At 46.0% G+C, this 18,435-nt stretch overlaps 1 protein-coding gene across 15 annotated transcripts in view; it reads left to right on the forward strand.

Annotated features, from left to right (window-relative positions):
• The window catches only part of FBRSL1 (fibrosin like 1), a 508,757-nt gene that overhangs the window by 480,559 nt on the left and 9,763 nt on the right, over positions 1–18,435 (forward strand). For 6 of the 15 annotated variants that reach the window (XM_069031304.1, XM_069031308.1, XM_069031307.1 and 3 more), the window contains 9 exons: positions 699–1,095; positions 2,664–2,917; positions 7,396–7,631; positions 9,746–9,796; positions 10,720–10,815; positions 14,197–14,268; positions 14,838–14,876; positions 15,721–15,792; positions 17,015–17,147. In XM_069031304.1, coding sequence (XP_068887405.1) covers positions 699–1,095; positions 2,664–2,917; positions 7,396–7,631; positions 9,746–9,796; positions 10,720–10,815; positions 14,197–14,268; positions 14,838–14,876; positions 15,721–15,792; positions 17,015–17,147 — 1,350 coding nt within the window. Of the gene's footprint in view, positions 1–698; positions 1,096–2,663; positions 2,918–7,143; positions 7,632–9,745; positions 9,797–10,719; positions 10,816–14,196; positions 14,269–14,837; positions 14,877–15,720; positions 15,793–17,014; positions 17,148–18,435 lie in introns of all 15 variants that reach the window. The other 9 variants (XM_069031303.1, XM_069031309.1, XM_069031305.1 and 6 more) reach the window with 9 other exon arrangements.

The raw sequence follows: 18,435 nt of genomic DNA on the forward strand, positions 1-18,435 counted from the left end.
ACATACAGATGTTTGCACTGTTTAGGGTGAACAGGACTACATTTCAGTGCTCACTGAACTTCTGACTGGATTTTTCCAGCGTTCTCTGTTCTTTTCTTCCACGCAAGCGTGTGGCCGGAGGACAGCAGTGTCACAGCTTCTCTGCAGAGCTGTCCCATCCTTTGCTACAGAGATCCCAGGTAGCCTTCATCCTAGAAGACAGGTGGGGTTATCATTAAGGATTGATGCTTGGGTCACGGTGCATTGTAGCTGGAGTTGAGCCTGAATCTGATGTGGGTTACCTTGAATGAGCATTGAGAAAATGAAATGTCTTAATGATGAGGCATGTGTTTCATGAACGTGGAACTTACATTGAGCGGGAAATACTGTAGCAGTAACTTGAGACATGTTCACACTCCTATTGTACATAACCCCGGGCCTCTGAAGAAGTCACAAAGCTGTGTGTTCTGTGTAGTATGCATTCATTTAATGACAGCTAAGTCTCTTGCACACATGCTAAAAGTACTGTGGACTGGCCAGCCAAGGACAGCGGAAGGACAGCCGCAAACACACATCCATCTTGTAGCAGCAGTGCTCCCACGGCGCTCCCACGAGCTGAAACATGACTTGTTTTTTCCCAGGCATATGTTCTACCAAGCAGAGAAAGAAACACACACCTTTCAGTATGTGCTTTGTTCTTTTTCTCGTTGCTCCATAAGGTCCCACCTTGAATGACAAGCCAGAAGCGAAAGCAGCCAATGTCCCAAAGGTGTCTGGGCTAGAGCGGAGCCGGGAGCTGAGCACCGACGTGCCCTTCGCCCTGCCCATCCCCAGCCCCCAGCCAGTCGCTGCCGTTGTGACTTCGACTTCCTCAGCGCCCACGTCAAGTGCCAGAGCAAGCCCACTGCTGAAGAAGGAGCCAGTGATTTCAGCACCAGCACCACCCAGGCTCACGCCTCAGCCGCAGCCTCGGCCGCAGTCACAACCTCAACCTCGGCCGCAGTCGCAGCCTCAGTTAATCCCTGACCTTCGGAGCCAGCCTCCGAGTCATATCCCTCCACCTCTCAACTATCAAGTGCATCACCAGGTGGCCCACAACGGACTCAATAATATCAGGTAGGGGGAAGGGGATGCTCACATCATCTTCAGGCTGCTGCTGGGCTAAAGCTTGTTTCACACTGGGTAGAAATTGCTGGGAGGTAAGGCGAGCACTCGTCTGGGGTAAGATGGTCCGTGCTTTGGATATTGGACTTCATGGGCTGACTACAGGCTGGATTTTCCAGCTGTGGTGGATCAGTGCATTTGAAACGTGATAAATGCACACCTTCTGGGAGAAAGGCACATGTTCCTTTCAGTCCAGTTTCAAGAAAAATTTTGCACGGTTTTGTCTGAGCTGGCTGGTTCTTGCCTTAGAAATTTAAGGGGGTTTGAATTTGAGCAACACCTTTGTTCCATATTCAGAAATACTTCCATTGAAGTAGGTTTGCTCATTGTTATCAGGTTTTTTGTCTCACCAGCATCAAAAGAGGGATATCTGTCTTGGACTCTGATCCTTGTGGGTCCCTTCCAACTCAGAATATCCTGTGATCTGTATTGGAAAACGCTGTGTCCCTGAGACCAGGGCTCCTGTGTGGCCTGATAAATCTGCTTCAATCTGACATGTTCAGATCTTGCAGGAGGCTTAGCTCCACTGTTTAAATTGCCTCCGTCCAGTAAGGAGGGTGGGTGAAAATGGTACGGATAAAATGTTTCTAGAGAAAAGAGTTTAGTCAGTCAACTGGAACCTGTATAGTCTTTTTGCTGGTACAGAAAACATGCCTTGCCTCCCAAGCAAGAGCTAGGCTAGTTTAAACAAGATGAGAAAACTGATTTAAAGCATAATATTTGGCTGCACAAAGGTCAGAATATGAATACAGAGAGCTGTCATTAATGTGTATTTCATAGTATCCTGCATACTTAAGCTCTGTTGTGGTTTTACCTTGTAAATGCCACCGTAGTATAAATGGTGAATAATATTTCAAACTGTCCAAGATCTCCCTGAGGTTTAGCTTGCAACAAATACTCAATATTGTGGGAATTACACAACTAATAACTGCAGTGATAGTGTGTTTCAGCCCACAAAACTTAGATGGAGTAATAATAGAAGATGTAAAATACAAATTACTATGAGAAAAATGATTAACATGGTGTGGGTTTGCATGCTTGTGTGACTAAAGCTCCACAGCACATGTGCAGCAGATCCAGTGGGATCCTAGAGTCACTTGTGCTGTGTAGCTCTGCATACCCAGAGCAACAGAAAAAGGAATCGGTGTCACTGTGTCCTCTGGTCACAAGGACCCACATGGACACTGCATGGTCATCAGAGGCTCCATAAAGGTGCAAAATCCAGCTGCCTCTGTGGCCTTCATCAGTACTCACAGATAGCTCTGAGGATTGTAGCACCGGAGGAAATGTCCCTCCAGAGAGCCCCAGGCCCGTTCTGCCCTGTTGGAGACGTTCATTAAGATTCGTTAACTGTCTCCACTGCCATTAAGACAAGCAAAAGCATAAGCCTGGGGAGATCAATGTTCCATAGCTGTGTTGTTTCTGGTAGTATATTTCTTGCACTGTTTCAATGCTGTATTGTAACACACTCTTTCTCTCTCTGTCTCTCTCCCCTCCCTCCCATCTCTCTCTCTCTGCAGCCGGAGCAGCAGTGCTAGCAGTGCAACAAGCATCAGCCTCCCGAAACACCTGCCCCTGTCTCCCCAGATTCCTCCGCACCATTCCTCCGGCCCAGCTCTGCCCCTCTCCATCTCTAATCTTGCTACCTCGCACTTCTCTCTCAGATCGCAGACCCAACACCAGCACCATCCGGCCATGTTCGCCACCCCACCCACGCTGCCACCTCCACCAGCGTTACCCACCAACAGCCTCGTGATACCAGGGCACCCTGCGGGTAGGTTCCCTTCTTCTGCCAGGGCTGATCAGCCGTGCATGCACTGGAGGGTGTTGAGATGGGCTGGCTGGTGGGCAGGTGAAATACCTTGACACAGGCCCCTCAGTGTGTGCTGGAACTGTGACAGTGCTCATGAAACCTGGACGTGCTTTACCAGATGAGAGATGGTAGACACAGCACCGTAGCTTCCTATAGGAAGTCTTCAAAACAAATGCTTCAAAAAGATAGAAGTCCTGTTCAGGGCATGAGTTGTCCAGTGTGGCATTCTACAGTCATCAGGCATTTTTTAGATTAACAGAGAAGTGATGCACAGTTTGCCATTCTCCCCTTCTCTCTCCCCTCTCCAAAGAAAGCTGCTGCTGTTAGAACTGATGAGAAAATACTATTTCTACAATTATTCTAAGCGAGCACTTGAATCTCACTGAATCCCTTGCCTGATCCTTCGACCAGCAGCACATCCTGCTGGCAGAGCAGGATCCTCTGCCTGCAGCAGCACAACTGCTCTGTGCCCACGGCTCCGTGGCCTTTCAGTCTGAGTCAGAGACAGCTCAGCTGACAAGCTCTGCTGTTCAACTCTCACTATCTTTGCATCCTTTTAAAAAGTTTCCTTTGTTCACCCTGGCCCCCATTCTATTGTCACTTCTGCCCTAAATGCCCTGTTTACAGCTTATCCATTAGCCTACAGCTGTCCCTGGAAGAGACCCTGGCAGCTGGAGACTTCCCAGCAACTTTCACTTGCTGGGGCCTCCTTTTGATCTGGCATTTGACTCCACGACTAACTCAGCAGGGATTAAACAGGACAAGCATTTTGCAAAAAACTCACTCTCTGTTTCCTATGAAGTCAGTTAAAGGAATAAGGAAATGGCAGATTTGCTGTGGAAAAATCTGATGGTCTTCCATCCCCTTTTTTGCTTCCAGGAGCTAAATAATGTCTCATTATTTATAACTGCTTCTTTAAGTGAAAAAAAAAAAGTACGAATTGGTCCAAAGTGAGCTCTGAGAATGATGATAGACAAAAGTGCTGTGGGTTCCCAGCCAGAGACAGGACCACATAGGCCAAAGCTGGCGGCTGTCACGGGCCCTGGCACCATCTAGAATTTCAACCACATGGCTGGGAAGATGTTGGCAGCACTGTGGGAGACCTATTCATTGCTTCCCCTGTTTAAGGCAAAGGACTACTGTGATGGAGACTTTGAAAGCCTTGCGAAAGGAAATAGCAAAGCGCTCACTAAAAGCATGATATTGCAGTCACTGAAAGCAAGTATGTTTTCACCATTAACTTCAGGAGGTGCAAGATCAAGTGACCTATTCACATTCAGCAGCTTGCCAGGAAAACAGTAACAGTCTTGCTCCTACTAAAAGGATTTCTCCTGCAATTTAAGTAGGAGAAGCCTAAGTTAGTGGAGGGAAAGGTCTGGGCGTCTAACCCTGCAGACAGTGAAATGCCTCTTGTCTGCACTATATGAAATGCCTGCAAAGTGGCACATCATAAAATCAATACAGAGTGCTTCAGAGCCAGGAGCTTCTGTTGTCATTCACATAAAACTTTCTTAAAAGCAAACAATATTGCTGAGCAGCCCTGAAGAGCGAGACAAGAATGCATTTCTGGTGGCATTTCTTTGTTTTGAAACCTAAAGCTAATACAAGTAACTTAGGAGCAACCCTTGCTGGGCTTCTGCCCTCTGTTCAAGGGCTGCCCTGATGTAGGATACACAAAGGAAGTGGTGGTCTGTGTCTCTTCTCTCCTGAACGGGAGGGCACCATGAGCAGCAGTGCTGTTTTGTGCCATGCCCAGCTCGTGTGTGCACGCAGGCCGGTGTTCCCAGGTCCCAAGGGCTGCCCAGGCACTCTGCTCCTGGTTGTGTTATTGTGTGACCAGACCTGACATCACTGGCAGGTTCTTGTACCAGTTCTGATCCAGGCCTTGCTCAGAGCCCCTCACAGACCTGGGTTATTCCTTGGCAATTCCATCTTTACTATGAAGCAGCCACTCCTCCGACTGCCACACAGTTTCTCCAAACATCTCCAGGCCTTTTCCTGACAGAGGCCAAAGTTGTGGTAGAGGGCTATGGGCTGGAGCCAGCTGCAAATCTATCAGTCTGACTTCCAGTCTCTTAAAGAAATTGGATATCAGAGCACTTACAACTGCCAACTTGCTTTTATCTCTCCCTCCAGAAAAGTGGATTATCTTGATGCTAACAGAAGGATTCAGTTTCTTTAAGTCATGCCAGATTTAAAAGCATAAACACACACACACATGAAATCATGCTCATATTCTCTAAAGAGGTTAGGTTTTGGACCTAAGTGCTTTCAGCCTATAGTTTTTTTCTTACTTGCTCAATCCAAGGAGAACCAATTAGAGACTTTTGCTCCAGTGCCTTAGGCTTCAGTATCACAAATGTATATACTTTCTGCTTTTGTATTCATTATTACATAGACTGTAGCAGTATACAGTACCTACTCTTAGCAGTACATTTATTACTGAAAAGCAAATGACTTAGGCACCCAACATTTGCTTTCAAATGTGACTTTCAATAGGGTGTAGGCTTCTAAGTGGTAGTAAAGACCTTGAAGTTCCCCATCAGAGTGCCTGTTTTTAAAGATCTTACAATGTCACTTCAGAAAGTGATTGATTTAGACATTTCTAATGTTACTGTAAAAAATTGAAGTGAAAGAACTCCCTGCAGAACATGAAATAAAACTTCAAAGTGCAGGCGTTCTTTTGCCCCTTTATATTCAGAGCAGTAGTTTTAAAGGGTTGTTACAGTGAAAGAAGTGGATTCATGTAAATTCAGAAGCAAGTAGATCGGTCAGGACTGGGTGCGTGTCATCCATAGGTGGGGACACAGGTTGGTCTTAAAAAAATATATAACCTGTTGGATGCTGATCCCTGTTTGAAGTTCTTAGGCAAAGCCACAGCTGGATTTAACTGTTACACTAGCAGACATTTTGGAGAAGTGGACATTGGTCCTTACTGTCTTCAGTGACATCATTTCTAAAGCATGTTATCTTCCCCTTCCCTGAACCACATTCACATTCATGCAAGTTGTTATTCCAGAGGAAGATGCTGAGAAGAGGCCACGTCATAGGGTGGAACATTTTGTTTCAGCAGTCATTGCAACCTTGATGAGATCTTGAGCCACTTCAATGTTTCTCCTCTTCCCACTGATTCCTCCTCTGTATTTTCTCAGAGGAGAAAAGCCTGGAGGCAATGACAAAAAATGAGAATTACAGCCTGTTAAAAATGGAGAAAAGGACTGCTAGGTATTTAAGATCTCAAAAAAATCTTACTGCAAAGAAGGCCTTGATTTGTAGGATGGATGTTTCTGGTCACTGCGTGCATGTCCTGGGGCTGAGAAGGGGGGATGGCACAGGGTTGGATGTCCGAGCAGGCAGTTTCCAGCCACCCAAACCCACAGTTACCTCATTGCGCTGCACATCTTGTCAAAATTTTACCTGTGAAGTACAGATCTGTCAGAGCTTAACACACATCCATTTTCAGTGTGTGTGTGTGTGTGTGTGTGTGCATGCGCCTCTCTCTGCCTGTCACGCTCCCAGAGGATGAAGGTCAGTACTGCTCGTTTTACAGCGAGCTGTCGGCCTCCGGGCGCTCCCCAGCACCTTGCTGGTGTGGGAAGGTGCAGCTCCGGTGAGCCCGGGAGGGCTGTTCCCAGAGGTGAGGCCAGAGGTCTGTTCCCAGAGGTGAGGCCAGAGGCCTGTTCCCAGAGGTGAGGCCAGAGGCCTGTTCCCAGAGGTGAGGCCAGAGGTCTGTTCCCAGAGGTGAGGCCAGAGGCCCGTTCCCAGAGGTGAGGCCAGAGGCCCGTTCCCAGAGGTGAGGCCAGAGGCCTGTTCCCAGAGGTGAGGCCAGAGGCCCGTTCCCAGAGGTGAGGCCAGAGGCCCGTTCCCAGAGGTGAGGCCAGAGGTCTGTTCCCAGAGGTGAGGCCAGAGGCCCGTTCCCAGAGGTGAGGCCAGAGGTCTGTTCCCAGAGGTGAGGCCAGAGGCCCGTTCCCAGAGGTGAGGCCAGAGGCCCGTTCCCAGAGGTGAGGCCAGAGGTCTGTTCCCAGAGGTGAGGCCAGAGGCCCGTTCCCAGACACACCTCGGTGGCAGCAGGTGCCGGGGAGGAGAGAGCCGGGCGGGGCGCGGGGCCGCGGGCGGGGCCGGGCGGAGTGCGAGCCCCGATGATGTTTTCTGCTGTGATGACTCATGGTGTTCTCTCTTGTCTTTAGATACCAGCCTGTTGATATCATTCAACCAACCAATCATGTATTGCCAGCCTCATTCGGGGATTCTGATTGGTACTTTGTCACAGGCATCTCTCTTACCTCCACCAATGAGTCCTCACGTAGAAAACCACCACAGCATGACCTGCAGAAACAGGGAATGCCAGGTGAATATTGACTCTTTCTCCTCCGTCTTTGTGGTACTCACAGGCCCACGGGCCTCTGTGTCTTTTTTTTTTCTCTCTCTCTCTCCTCTAGATCACGAACTGCTCAGGCAAGAGCTGAACAACCGGTTTTTGGTTCAGAGTTCGGACCGGGCCGCTGCCTCACTTGGCCCGGTGCCGCTGCTGAGAGCGGAGTTTCACCAGCACCAACACACGCATCAGCACCAACACACCCACCAGCACACATTCACTCCTTTTCCATCCAGCTTGCCCCAGACGCCGCTCATGCCGCCCTCTGCACCTCCCATGGTGCGTACCCCAGCCCAAAATGTGAGGATAAGTAGAGCATCTCTGGTCAAAAAAGCCTAACCCACTCTTGTCAAACAAAACCCGGCCTTCTTCATTTCAGCCAGGCGTGCTGTCCCTGCCCTTCCAACCTGGAGGCCAACACTCCCAAAGGGACCCCCTTTCTATCCAGAGCCCCCACACCAAGCCTCCTGGTCCCCCTGCTGCCACCCATGAGCAGATACAGCACCCACGAGACAAGTCCAGAATCCCTTTAGTTTCCTTTTTGTGTGTCCTGCTGTATATTTCTAATCCCCCTTTCCCAGAGCCAGCTATCTTGACACACCAAAAGACACCAACCAGGATGCCAGAGCATGGGTGGCTTCCAGCCCCAAACACTGTCCCCACAACTGCTGGGTGCAGGGCAGACCGTGCTGGCTTACCCAGAGCTCTCACCACAGTGCAGCATCATCCGATACGAGTTCTCCCTCTTCCTCCTAATACCTGATCTGTATTGATTTAGGCATTTTATGACTTGATTACATCAACAAGCATTAATATGTGTGTGGCTGGTTCTGCTGGGAGAGATCCTCCTGTCCGTGTAATAAGCATTTTGTCATTGAATTTGCTTGCAACACAATGGGACTTTGCTGCAGCTGTTACAAAATTGTTAGGGATCTGCTACAAATGGATTTTGTCAGTACTTTAAAACGCACTCTCTCCCCATTTCTGGCAATTACTTTTTGAGATTGAAAGCACAAGATTGAGCTTTTTTTCCCCCTCTCAGTTTCACACTGTGTCCAAAATGCAGAAACAGCCCTGTATAAGGCTAGCAAAAGCAGCATTTGGGAAGAGCTTCCAAGGACTCAAGGAGTGTAGTGTTCCCACTTTTCTCTCCCACTGCTGACTGCCCGATGACGTTCTTGGGTTGTAATCTGCTTAGCAGCGGGACAATTAAAAGCAATATCATCCACCCAAAATCCAGCCCCAGGTGTTTGCTCAATGTACTTGTGTGTAAACACCTTCCCTTCTTTCCTTGGTCTGTGTAAAACAATCCTGAATCTTTTCTCAGAAGTCTCCTGTGTTATTTAAGAACTGTGATACCCAAGCCTGTGAACAGCTCCCTCCCCTCCCACCCATGGCCGTTGATGTCAGCCTTCAGACCAAAAACAACTTGCAAGGCTCTTTTGTTATATTTCACTCACATCTTATATTCCACTAGATCAGGTCGGCTAATCCCAGCACCAGAGAAGAGTGTTGAAATTACAGCTGCATGTGTTTGGTAATTTATGGTATTTACACTGGAGGGGACATGGCTCCAGTAATAACTGTAATTAATGAAATTACAAATCTACTCTCCTGCACATAGAGGAGTGTGAAACAGCAGCTGACTTGCCAAATAAGCAGCTTTTCATGGGGTCCTACAGCTCCCTTCCCTGCCTTCTTCCCCACTCCCTCCTCCCCAGCAGAATGTACATACCGTTCAGAAATGCAATGTGTGTGTGTTTGGGTTTGCTTCTGAGATGGTACAGGACAAACAGGACACAGACTACACACATGGAGGTGTTAAAACCCCATGCTGGAATGGAAAAGGTTTACAGTCACCTTTTCTCTGGGGAACTCTCCCTTTTGCAGGGGAGGGGGAATATATTGAGATTTGTTATCTAAAGTAATTAAACCCTTTCCAAAAGAATTTTGGGGCTTCCAGGAACCCAGGAAACTGGGAATTGGTATTGGCTGCCCCACAGTAGATGTTGGGGTCTAATGGAAAATGTTTCTTACCTGCTAGTCTGTGATCTAATTCAGCGAACCAGGGGCAGATCCCAGATCTGGACCTGGACCTGAACTTCCCTGTGTTTCGCTGCTGCAGTTATCAGGACTGCTCTCTTCCCAGAGCAGGAACCTGTTCATGCAGTGCCTGAGACAGGGTTCTGCAGTGAGCCTTGGAGGTGCCCAGCGTGGCCTGGGGGCTCCTCTCTGCTAGCCTGGGGAAATCAGTCGTCTGCCCGATGAGCGAGTATGGAATAACCAGTCAGTTCTGCTCTGTTAAACGCTTACCCATGGGCCGTGATTATTTGTCTGTGTTGAAATCCTGACGTGTCTGCTACTGCCAAAACCAAACTCACCTGTTTCCTTATTTTTTTCTCTTTTCTTTCCAGTTTGACAAGTACGCTCCCAAATTAGACAACCCTTACTTTCGACATTCCAACGTGAGTGCTCACCTTTCTCGTTGGTTTCTTGGTTAATGGTTCTGCTTGCTCTTCTTTTGCTTGTTTTCAATTGATGAGTAGTGTTTTGATCCATTCATTTCTAAAGCTCTTTTTCCATCTTCGATTTTTATGTTTTTAAGGTACCAAGTTTTCTTTGGGCTTTTTTTTTTTTTTTTTTTTTTTTTTTTTTAAATTCTCTGTCTCCTGCATTTTTGCTGCTGCGGCTCTGTATCGCTGTGCCTGGGATGGCAGGGAATGCGCAGGAATTGCTCAATCAGTGGTCATTGCAGTACCTTTGCAGCTGGTGCTTCTCCCAGTGCAGCAGCCCGGAGTGCATGGCTCTTTCACAAGGTTTTGCTCAGGTCACAGGAGTAAGTCAGACTGGTGGTTTCTTCCTGGTGCTCCCCACTGCTCCAAAGCACAAAAAACTACATGTTTTGGGACTTGTAAAACTGCTGTGTGTGCTCAGGAGAGGCCTAAGCAAAATTTCACCTAGCCTACACAACTACAAGGTGGTATGCATGTTGCCTGTGGTTAGAGTGCAGTGCAGCATCTTGTGGTTCCTTTTGCTTTAAAAATTAAAGCAGGTCACGTTTCAAAACAGAATCAATTTGTTTGCAACAGCAGAAAAATGCAAAGTTAATGGAAAGTGAACATAAACCCCAAATTATGCTCTGTGCTTCCTGCAGTAGTCCACAATTTTTAAAGGCACACTCGTTCAGCACTATCTAGAAAATTTATCAGATGAGTGCATTTTTCAAGTTTTGGCTTTGCTCTTAAAATTTTTGAAAGCAAATTTATCGTGTATTTTCACTGTGGCACTTGTTCAGCACAGTACTATTTTTGTATGTGCCAGGCTTGGCACCTACCTCCATTATTGTTCAAGTCATCCTGTGACATAAGCATCTCTTTTTCTTTTGTAGTTCTTTCCAACCTATCCTCCAGCAATGCCTGGAATGCCACCCATGCTTCCACATTCAGGTCCCTTTGGGTCACTTCAGGGAGCATTTCAACCGAAGGTACAAACTTCTTCTTCTGAAGGCTTTGTTCTTTTTCTGGGAGAGAAACTGTGTTCAGAGTCTTGTCTCTGGTGATTTTGCAGCACATGATTTGAATAGCAGAAGTGCAGCACAGGGTTGGAAAGGATCACCCCGCAGAACTGTGAGCATCCTCTGCACAAAGCAGCCAACTCTTTAGCAGAAATTTTCTCTTGGCACTGCAGATCCTTCCTTGGAAAGGATGTAGTGGTTCACTTGGGAGGTCTGCTGAAACTGGAGGAGAAGCATACAGTGAAGTGCATTATTTTGATTGAAATATTTACAGCTCATAATAGACCGAAGAGTCCCAAATCATTTTATAAATCTAATGGTCTGAGATTGCAAAAGATAAACTGTTTATTCCCAGAAAAAACAATGAGAATTTGACTGCACAAGTGTGGGAACAATAGGGAGAGACTGCTGTAAATGGGTAGAGCAATTTGAAGGAGCTGAATTTTTATTCCCAGCTCCCAGCTGACCTTGGGCAAGTCGCTTAAACCTTCTGTTCCTCAGCTTCCTCATCTATAAAGTTATCTTGCAGTGGGTTTTATAAGGGTTGATTAATGCCTGCAAGCTTCTTTGAGACGATGTGTTTGAAAGGTGCACTGCAGCTGTAACATGTCATTACAACTAGCACTGATTGGCATTTGGAAATGTTGCCATGATAACCCCCATTTTTTGGCAAATTCTGTGGTATGCACTGCTTTTTTTTTTCCTCCCAGACATGTTCTTTTTATTAACTATTTTTAAATGTACCAAAACTGTTAAATCTCTCAGAACAAGAAATAGTGGATTGTATCTATATAGCATTTGTTTGAAAATGGAGCACGTACTCCATTTGTGAGGTGACATGTTCAGCTTCCTTACATGCTGTGATTTTAGAGATTTCTTATCTTGAACTGCATTTCCATAGAACTCTGCTACTGTGTAAGAAGGCTTGAAGGACCAGCACTGTAGCCAGGCCATTCCTGTTTGCATTTGGAAGGTGATTTCCATACCCACACCAGGCAGGTCTGTGGGATGTGCTTCCCTCAGCAGTCTCGCTGACGTCAGTGGAAGTCAGTAATTAGCAACTGCTGCAAATAAGGCCTTTTACAACCTTCCCCCTTAACTTAATGCTTTTGATGGAAGCCAGAGTATTTCCTCAGTGCCCATCGAATCCTTGACATTATTTTGGTTTAGGGATACATTACAAATAGCAGAGTCTCTAAAATGGCTTTGTTCAGTGGGAGCTGTGTATGTAGTGGCTGCAGGCCTAGAGAAGGAGAAGGTCATGGAAGCATAGGGAGCAAGAGGGACAGAACATAGCCATCCCTTGATGAAGTTTGTTTGCCAGTGTTCATTGTTGTTACTATTGCAAGGGATGCCAGGGAGTCCCTACAGACCCTGAGTAGTCAGGGTGTGAACTTGATTTTCCAAGTAAAGGAGCTGCACGAATAAGGTGGCATTGGACAAATTTTGCTCATGTGCAGCCAGGGCTGTTTTGCCATAAGGCTCCTTCCTGTTCATGAGGAGCTGCTGCTACCCCAATGGCACCTTCTTCTGCTTTCCATCTTCACTACAGAGCTTCACAGATCCCATCTCACTGTAAAATACTATTAGGCCAAGGAGCAGTTGCATAGCGAGAAAGAAGAAGTGAGCACAGACCCTTTACATTTTTAAGCAGTTCCTAGTGCTGTTATAAGTAGCTTTTGATTCATTTTAGTGATAGATAGATCCAACATTTGCTAGCTTGAGTTTAAGCAGTGCAAGGTCACGCTCTGGGGCCGTGGTTAATCACTGACATCATTTGGTCTCTGCACAGTGCAGTATTTACATACAATCTAACATCTGAAAAAGAGGGGGATAGGTTGAAAAATGGATCTGCTGCTTTGGCACATTACTTTCCAGTTTCCCAGAGGAGGCAGAGCTGAACTCTAGGCAAAGCCACTCCAGTCATCGTTACTGTATCATTCTTCCATGCTCTCTCCCTCCCAAGCTGTTTAACTAAAGCCTGCATAATCACTACAGACCTGATGATTTGGTTTTGGCACTCTGACTCCTGCACTTCTTGCTTTCCAAAGCAAAGATCTTGGTTTTGTTTTTCCCCTTCCCATGTCAGTTGCCTACAGCTGTGCATGTGAGTCCACTGCACATAAATCCAGGCTGACGGTAAATTTCTCAGCGAGTTTCCCGAAGGCCATTTCTCACAAGCTAAGAGCTTGAAAAGGTCAAAAGTATTCAGTTTACTTTGCTGGAGGAAGCATTCACATCTTTCTCCAGGGGACAAAGGGACAGGATGACACCATGCTATTAACATGTTGTGATCTTAAAGCTCTTGCCTGTATGAAAGCTGTAACTTATTTGCCACCTTATATCTACCTCAGCTGTCAGAGAGGCCCTGAGAGCTCTGATCTGCCTGGGGAGTGCACTGACTTACCTACACACACCAGAGAATTCACTCTTTAATGAGTCTGGAAGTTATGTAGCCTTAGACAAACTAAAACCTACCTTCCCTCCCACACCCAGGATTGTACTCATGCCTTGTACTGTTTAAATCTGCTATAATTTGACCTAAAACATGAGTGAAATAATCTCTTGGAGAATGAGGTTTAACCCCTCTACACTCAGCTGTGTGGAGGCACCAGGTGCAGTTGCTCTGGAGTGGGAGATGGATGAATGCCGGAGTGAGGAGATGAACGAGTTCTTGGGGATCATCTAGGACAGGACAACAGGTGCGATCTGGAGGAGGAGGAACAGGGATTCATTCAATGAGGTGTTTAATTCTTGCTGGAAAATGATGGGGTAAATAATGCAAAGCTATAAAAGACCCACAAGCACCTTCTAAGGTTTCTGGTTTTGCCTTGTCGAAGCAAATAGATGGGCTGTTGCTGGTTCAGGCATTGTTCCCTGGCCCCAGTCAGAGAGGGGCCATGGTCCAGTGTGTGGAATGTGGGACTAGGATGCTCGAGTTATTCTGTTCCTGACTGCTGTGCTGGTTGCTGCCTGAAAAATGGAGGGAGTCAGGCCACCTCTCTCATTCTCTCTCCTACCTCCTCTCCTGCCTGTTTTGTCTAAAGAATAATATTGGGGGGCAGGGACTGTCTCTTCCCATGCACATGCACAGCACAATGGGGTGTGATCTCAGCGGGGCCTAGGGGTGCTGCTGGAATACTGTTACTGCTGCTCAATAATAATAAATGACATGGTGGTTAAATGCTGTTGGCTGTCAGTAAGAGATAACATTTAGCACTAATGTAGCAATATGCGTGTTCAAAGCACAGTGCAAACATGGACTAATTAATGCTGTTAACATCAGATAGAGATGTTAAATGTACCACTGGTATGATACAGTATTATTCACGCTCTGTTCTTGTCTTTCAGACTTCAAACCCTATTGATGTAGCAGGTAGACCAGGCACAGTCCACCATACGCTGCTGCAGAAGACTCCAGGGGTAGGCAACAATATATAACCTTCTTTTCAGCTTACTTGGATTTAGAGTAAACACAGTGATTGCTGATAAAAAAAGGAGTGCAGGCTGGTGAGCAAATTGGCCTTCTAGACTGGGAACATGCAGTGAGGAGAGAAGTTGTCTTTTTCTGGTGAGATGGTAACCTCCACCAGCCATGAATTCAAAGGGGGGTTGTATTGGCTTCTTTCAAAAGTCAGAGGAAAATGGGACAGGAAACCCCTTCAATATCTATCCCTTAAGTATTGCTTGGAGAGTAGTTTTATGCGCTCCATTTCAGAATGATTACAAGGTTCAGAAAAGCACTGGCACTGTTCAGTTGCTGGCATGAATCTGCTTTGTTTATCATAAAATTCTGCTGAGTTTGGTTCAAGGAATGAAAGAGAAGTTTTAAGCCTTCTTTAAGCCTTTTAGGTTTCCTGTGTCACAGGGGACTTCTCTGGAACATTGCTTTCTGAATGCTTTTACTTGTTCAGAGGAAGGAAGTTCCCCACCTTTCTGAATATTGGCTAGTTTTAGAAAGACTGATTGTTTTATTTCTGCTTTTTCCATAGGTGTCAGACCCTTATAGGCCTCCAGTAAGAGTAAGTAAGGTTTGTGGGGGATTTTATATACATATCTATACACAGATGCTTGGAATATTGTGCATGTGCTTTTGAAATTTGACATGTCCGGTAGAAAAATCTCATGCTCATCCTTTACTTAAACCAAAATGTCAGTTAGCTCTCTGCCACTTCTGATTAATAACATTTAGGTTGAATCCCAGCCTTATTTTGCATCCATTTGTGTGCATTAATAGTTCACAGTATGAAATGAGGGTCACAGAAATAAATGACTGTGAGCATGGGCAGACATTCACCAGTGAACAGATTCATGGTGGCTTAGGTCAGTGTGCTGATGTTCCACATAAAGAGTGGAACAGTGAGTACCACAGCTCAGCTGAAAACAGGGACTTGTTCAGCTGTGGCACTGCTCATCCTGGGGATTGTTTGTCCATACCCTTTTCCTCCCCAAAAGCCAGCAGCCATAATAACCACACATGACTTAGCCTGCAGTGCAGCAGGGGTGAATGAACAGGGCTCTTTTCAGAAACAGAACTCTGAACCATTAGTTGCTTCCTCTTAAGCATGGCATACTGTTCTTTGCTGCTATTCATTTCAATTTAGGAAGAGGGGAGTGCATGTAGGAAAGAGCAAGGCAGGATCTCAGATGTCCATGAGATGGGGAAGATATCCCACATTCTTCCTGTTTCCTTCTTAATTTAAACATCATCTGCTGCAGTACAGAAGAAAATGTTGATCACCCATTGTGCCGTTTTAGTAATCAGCCTTTCTCATTGCTTAGCTGCCTGGTTGACAGTAAGGGAAATGAAATGTTCTATCTGATGTAGATTGCTAACGTATAAATTAATCTAAATTCTTGTGCTTTCCACTGCAGAAACCCGGGAAGTGGTGTGCGGTTCATGTACAGATTGCCTGGCAGATCTACCATCACCAGCAAAAGATAAAGGTAATTTGGACGGGTTCTGGAACAAAGCCAAGTCTTTCAGCTTACAGATTGTATTTGAGTGAGTAATGGGCAGGAAGCAGTTACTGTGGTGATTCTCAAGCTTGCCTGTATTGATTAACTAATACTTACACTCCTTTAACATTTATTGTAGCAACTGTAAAGTTTATCTGAGGGCAAAGGAGCTGGGTGGAAGGGTGTACAGCCAGAAAGAGGGTAAGAAAGTGAGAGGGAGAGTAATTTCCCCAAGTCCATCTTTTTTTTTACAAAGCATGCACGTTTAATGTCGTTTCCCTTCTGCATTAGTACCTCCTGTGGAGGAAGTAATGAAATGGCCAATGCGGTGAAGAACATTACAGAGCAGAGAGCAGGAGAGTAGATTGATAACACCAGTGTTAGAGGTTGTGGGGCTTCCTGTGCCAATGTGATGGTGGGCAGAGGGAGGGGGGTTTAACACTCGAGGTGTAACAGGATGTAGGTACCCTGGGGTGCTGTTGCAGGCTCAAGGCTCCCTATGGCATGTGGAATAGCTGATAAAGGGACTTGTGTAGATTTTATTTTTTCATAGCTCCTGCAGTAGTTTTTTTGTCCCATTAATGAACGCTATTCTGTGCTTAAGTAGGTGCCTCTGAAAGGGGCATAAATTTTTATAAGCAAATACGTAATCTTTAAGCTGGCTTCTATGACTAACGTGCAGTTCTGGCCATGCTCACTTCTACAGGGCAAGGATAAAAACAGCCTCACAGTTTCCTCCATCCTTTGCCCCTTGCCTGCACACTGAGCTGTACTGGCTGCAGGAAGGGCATAGTATGGGCACATCTCTCTCAAACTGGAGAGGCAGAACAGACGAGTCCATCACCCAGCTCTCCAGGCTTCTGTCAGCAGCTTTGTGCCTGCAGAGTAGTTTTTGTCAGGCTGAGAGTGCAGACTGCTCCTGGGGTGCCGTGCACTCGGTGTATCATGTTCCTGCTCCAGCATGTGCTGCGGGGCTGAGTGCTCCCTGCAGACCTTATCCCTGGGATGGGGCAGGCAGCCGAGAGGCTGCGGGGTGGGATGGCCCTGCGGAGCCTGGCAGGGCACGACTGCGCTGCGTGACCGCAGACGCTGCTGTCACTCTCGCTAACGCTCCCTGGCAGGGCTAAGGAGGAATGAGCCTTGATTCCCTCTCTTTTTCTCCCATAAAAAAGGAAGTGTATAATGAGATTGGTTTTGTATCATTTGACAGCAAATGCAGCTGGATCCCCACAAGCTAGAGATAGGTGGTAAACTTGACCTGTTCAGCAGACCTCCCGCCCCTGGAGTGTTTCCAGGCTTCCATTATCCACAAGATCTTGCCAGGCCTCTGTTTTCTACCACAGGTAAGGGAAGATCATTCCTTGTTGATTTAAAAAAAAAAAAACAAAACCAACCAACAGTCAGTATATGTCATGCATGTCTTTACAGCTACATATGCCTCAAAAATAGAAGCAAGGTTGGTTCAAGGGGTGCAGAGACACTGCTGTGACCAGGGCTCTGCCACCACCTCCAGTGCAGGATCCTGTGCACATCACTGAGCTGCAGCAGTTGGCTCACAGTCTCGTCTGTGCAGCTGGTTCTTATGTGCCTGATTAATAGGGTATAGAGTGATTTTTTTTTAAAAGTGATTTTGACAAAACACTTGAAAATGTTACCATTGCACAGGATTGGAAGTGGCCCCAGTCTCTTTCTTGCTTTTATATGCATGTTATTCTTGTCAGCTTCTCCACTCACCAAATTTGTTTGTTTTCTGAAAACAAGGGGTTTTTTTGTAAAAGGAAAACTTCAGTAACAGCATTGAAAATATCACAGAAGGTGTATTTGTTAAGTGTTTGTTTTTTAAATAGAAAATTCCCCTATGTGTTACAAAATTTAGCACAGTCTAGGGCTTAAAATGGTATATTGGATTTACAAAAAGCCCCAAAGAATTAAATACAGTTTACGCTGATCAATTGTTTTCCAGTCTGTTGGAGAAGTAATTACAATTATGCAATTACCAAAGGGCAGTAACCTTCACCGTGTTGTTCTCAATGGCTCCGACCATGGAAGACTGCAGCTCTCACGTTCTGGTCTGGGAGGACAGTGTGGATTCATGTGGACATCTGTCTACCAAGTGCCAAATGTTGTTTTTATTCTCAAGCTTAACTTTCCCCTCAACATCTTCACATTTTCTGTCTGTGTTTGAGATGCCAAAGTCTGCATTCTGAATGAGCTGCATCAATTGACGAGATGTAACTTAGTTCTTTGTGTATGTAATTAATTGGCAAATAATGTAATTTTCTCCCCTAATTTTACTCTGGTTTTATGATGCAATATTGCACAATCACCCTAACTCAGTGTATGCATGGTCATATTCAGCCTTGGTTCAACCCTGTTGAAATTAATGACGTTAGAACTGTTTTGAACTCTGTCCCAAACATGCCAGAAAAGCAGCAGATGAGGACCAAGCTGAAATTTCTGTGAGAAGTGAGTTTCAAATGCAGATGGCCTTCAGGAACTCCACCAGTGCTTCAGTCTGTCTTTCTGCTCTATCTGTGGATGGAAATTGTTAGGTATCAAATGCACATTTCTACCACATGTAATCAGTGCTGGTACCAGCTCTACGTTGTAGGGTGCTACCCTTTATTTTGG

The sequence above is a fragment of the Aphelocoma coerulescens genome, chromosome 15 (genome assembly GCF_041296385.1).
Source record: "Aphelocoma coerulescens isolate FSJ_1873_10779 chromosome 15, UR_Acoe_1.0, whole genome shotgun sequence".
In the NCBI taxonomy this organism is placed as follows: Eukaryota; Metazoa; Chordata; class Aves; order Passeriformes; family Corvidae; genus Aphelocoma; species Aphelocoma coerulescens.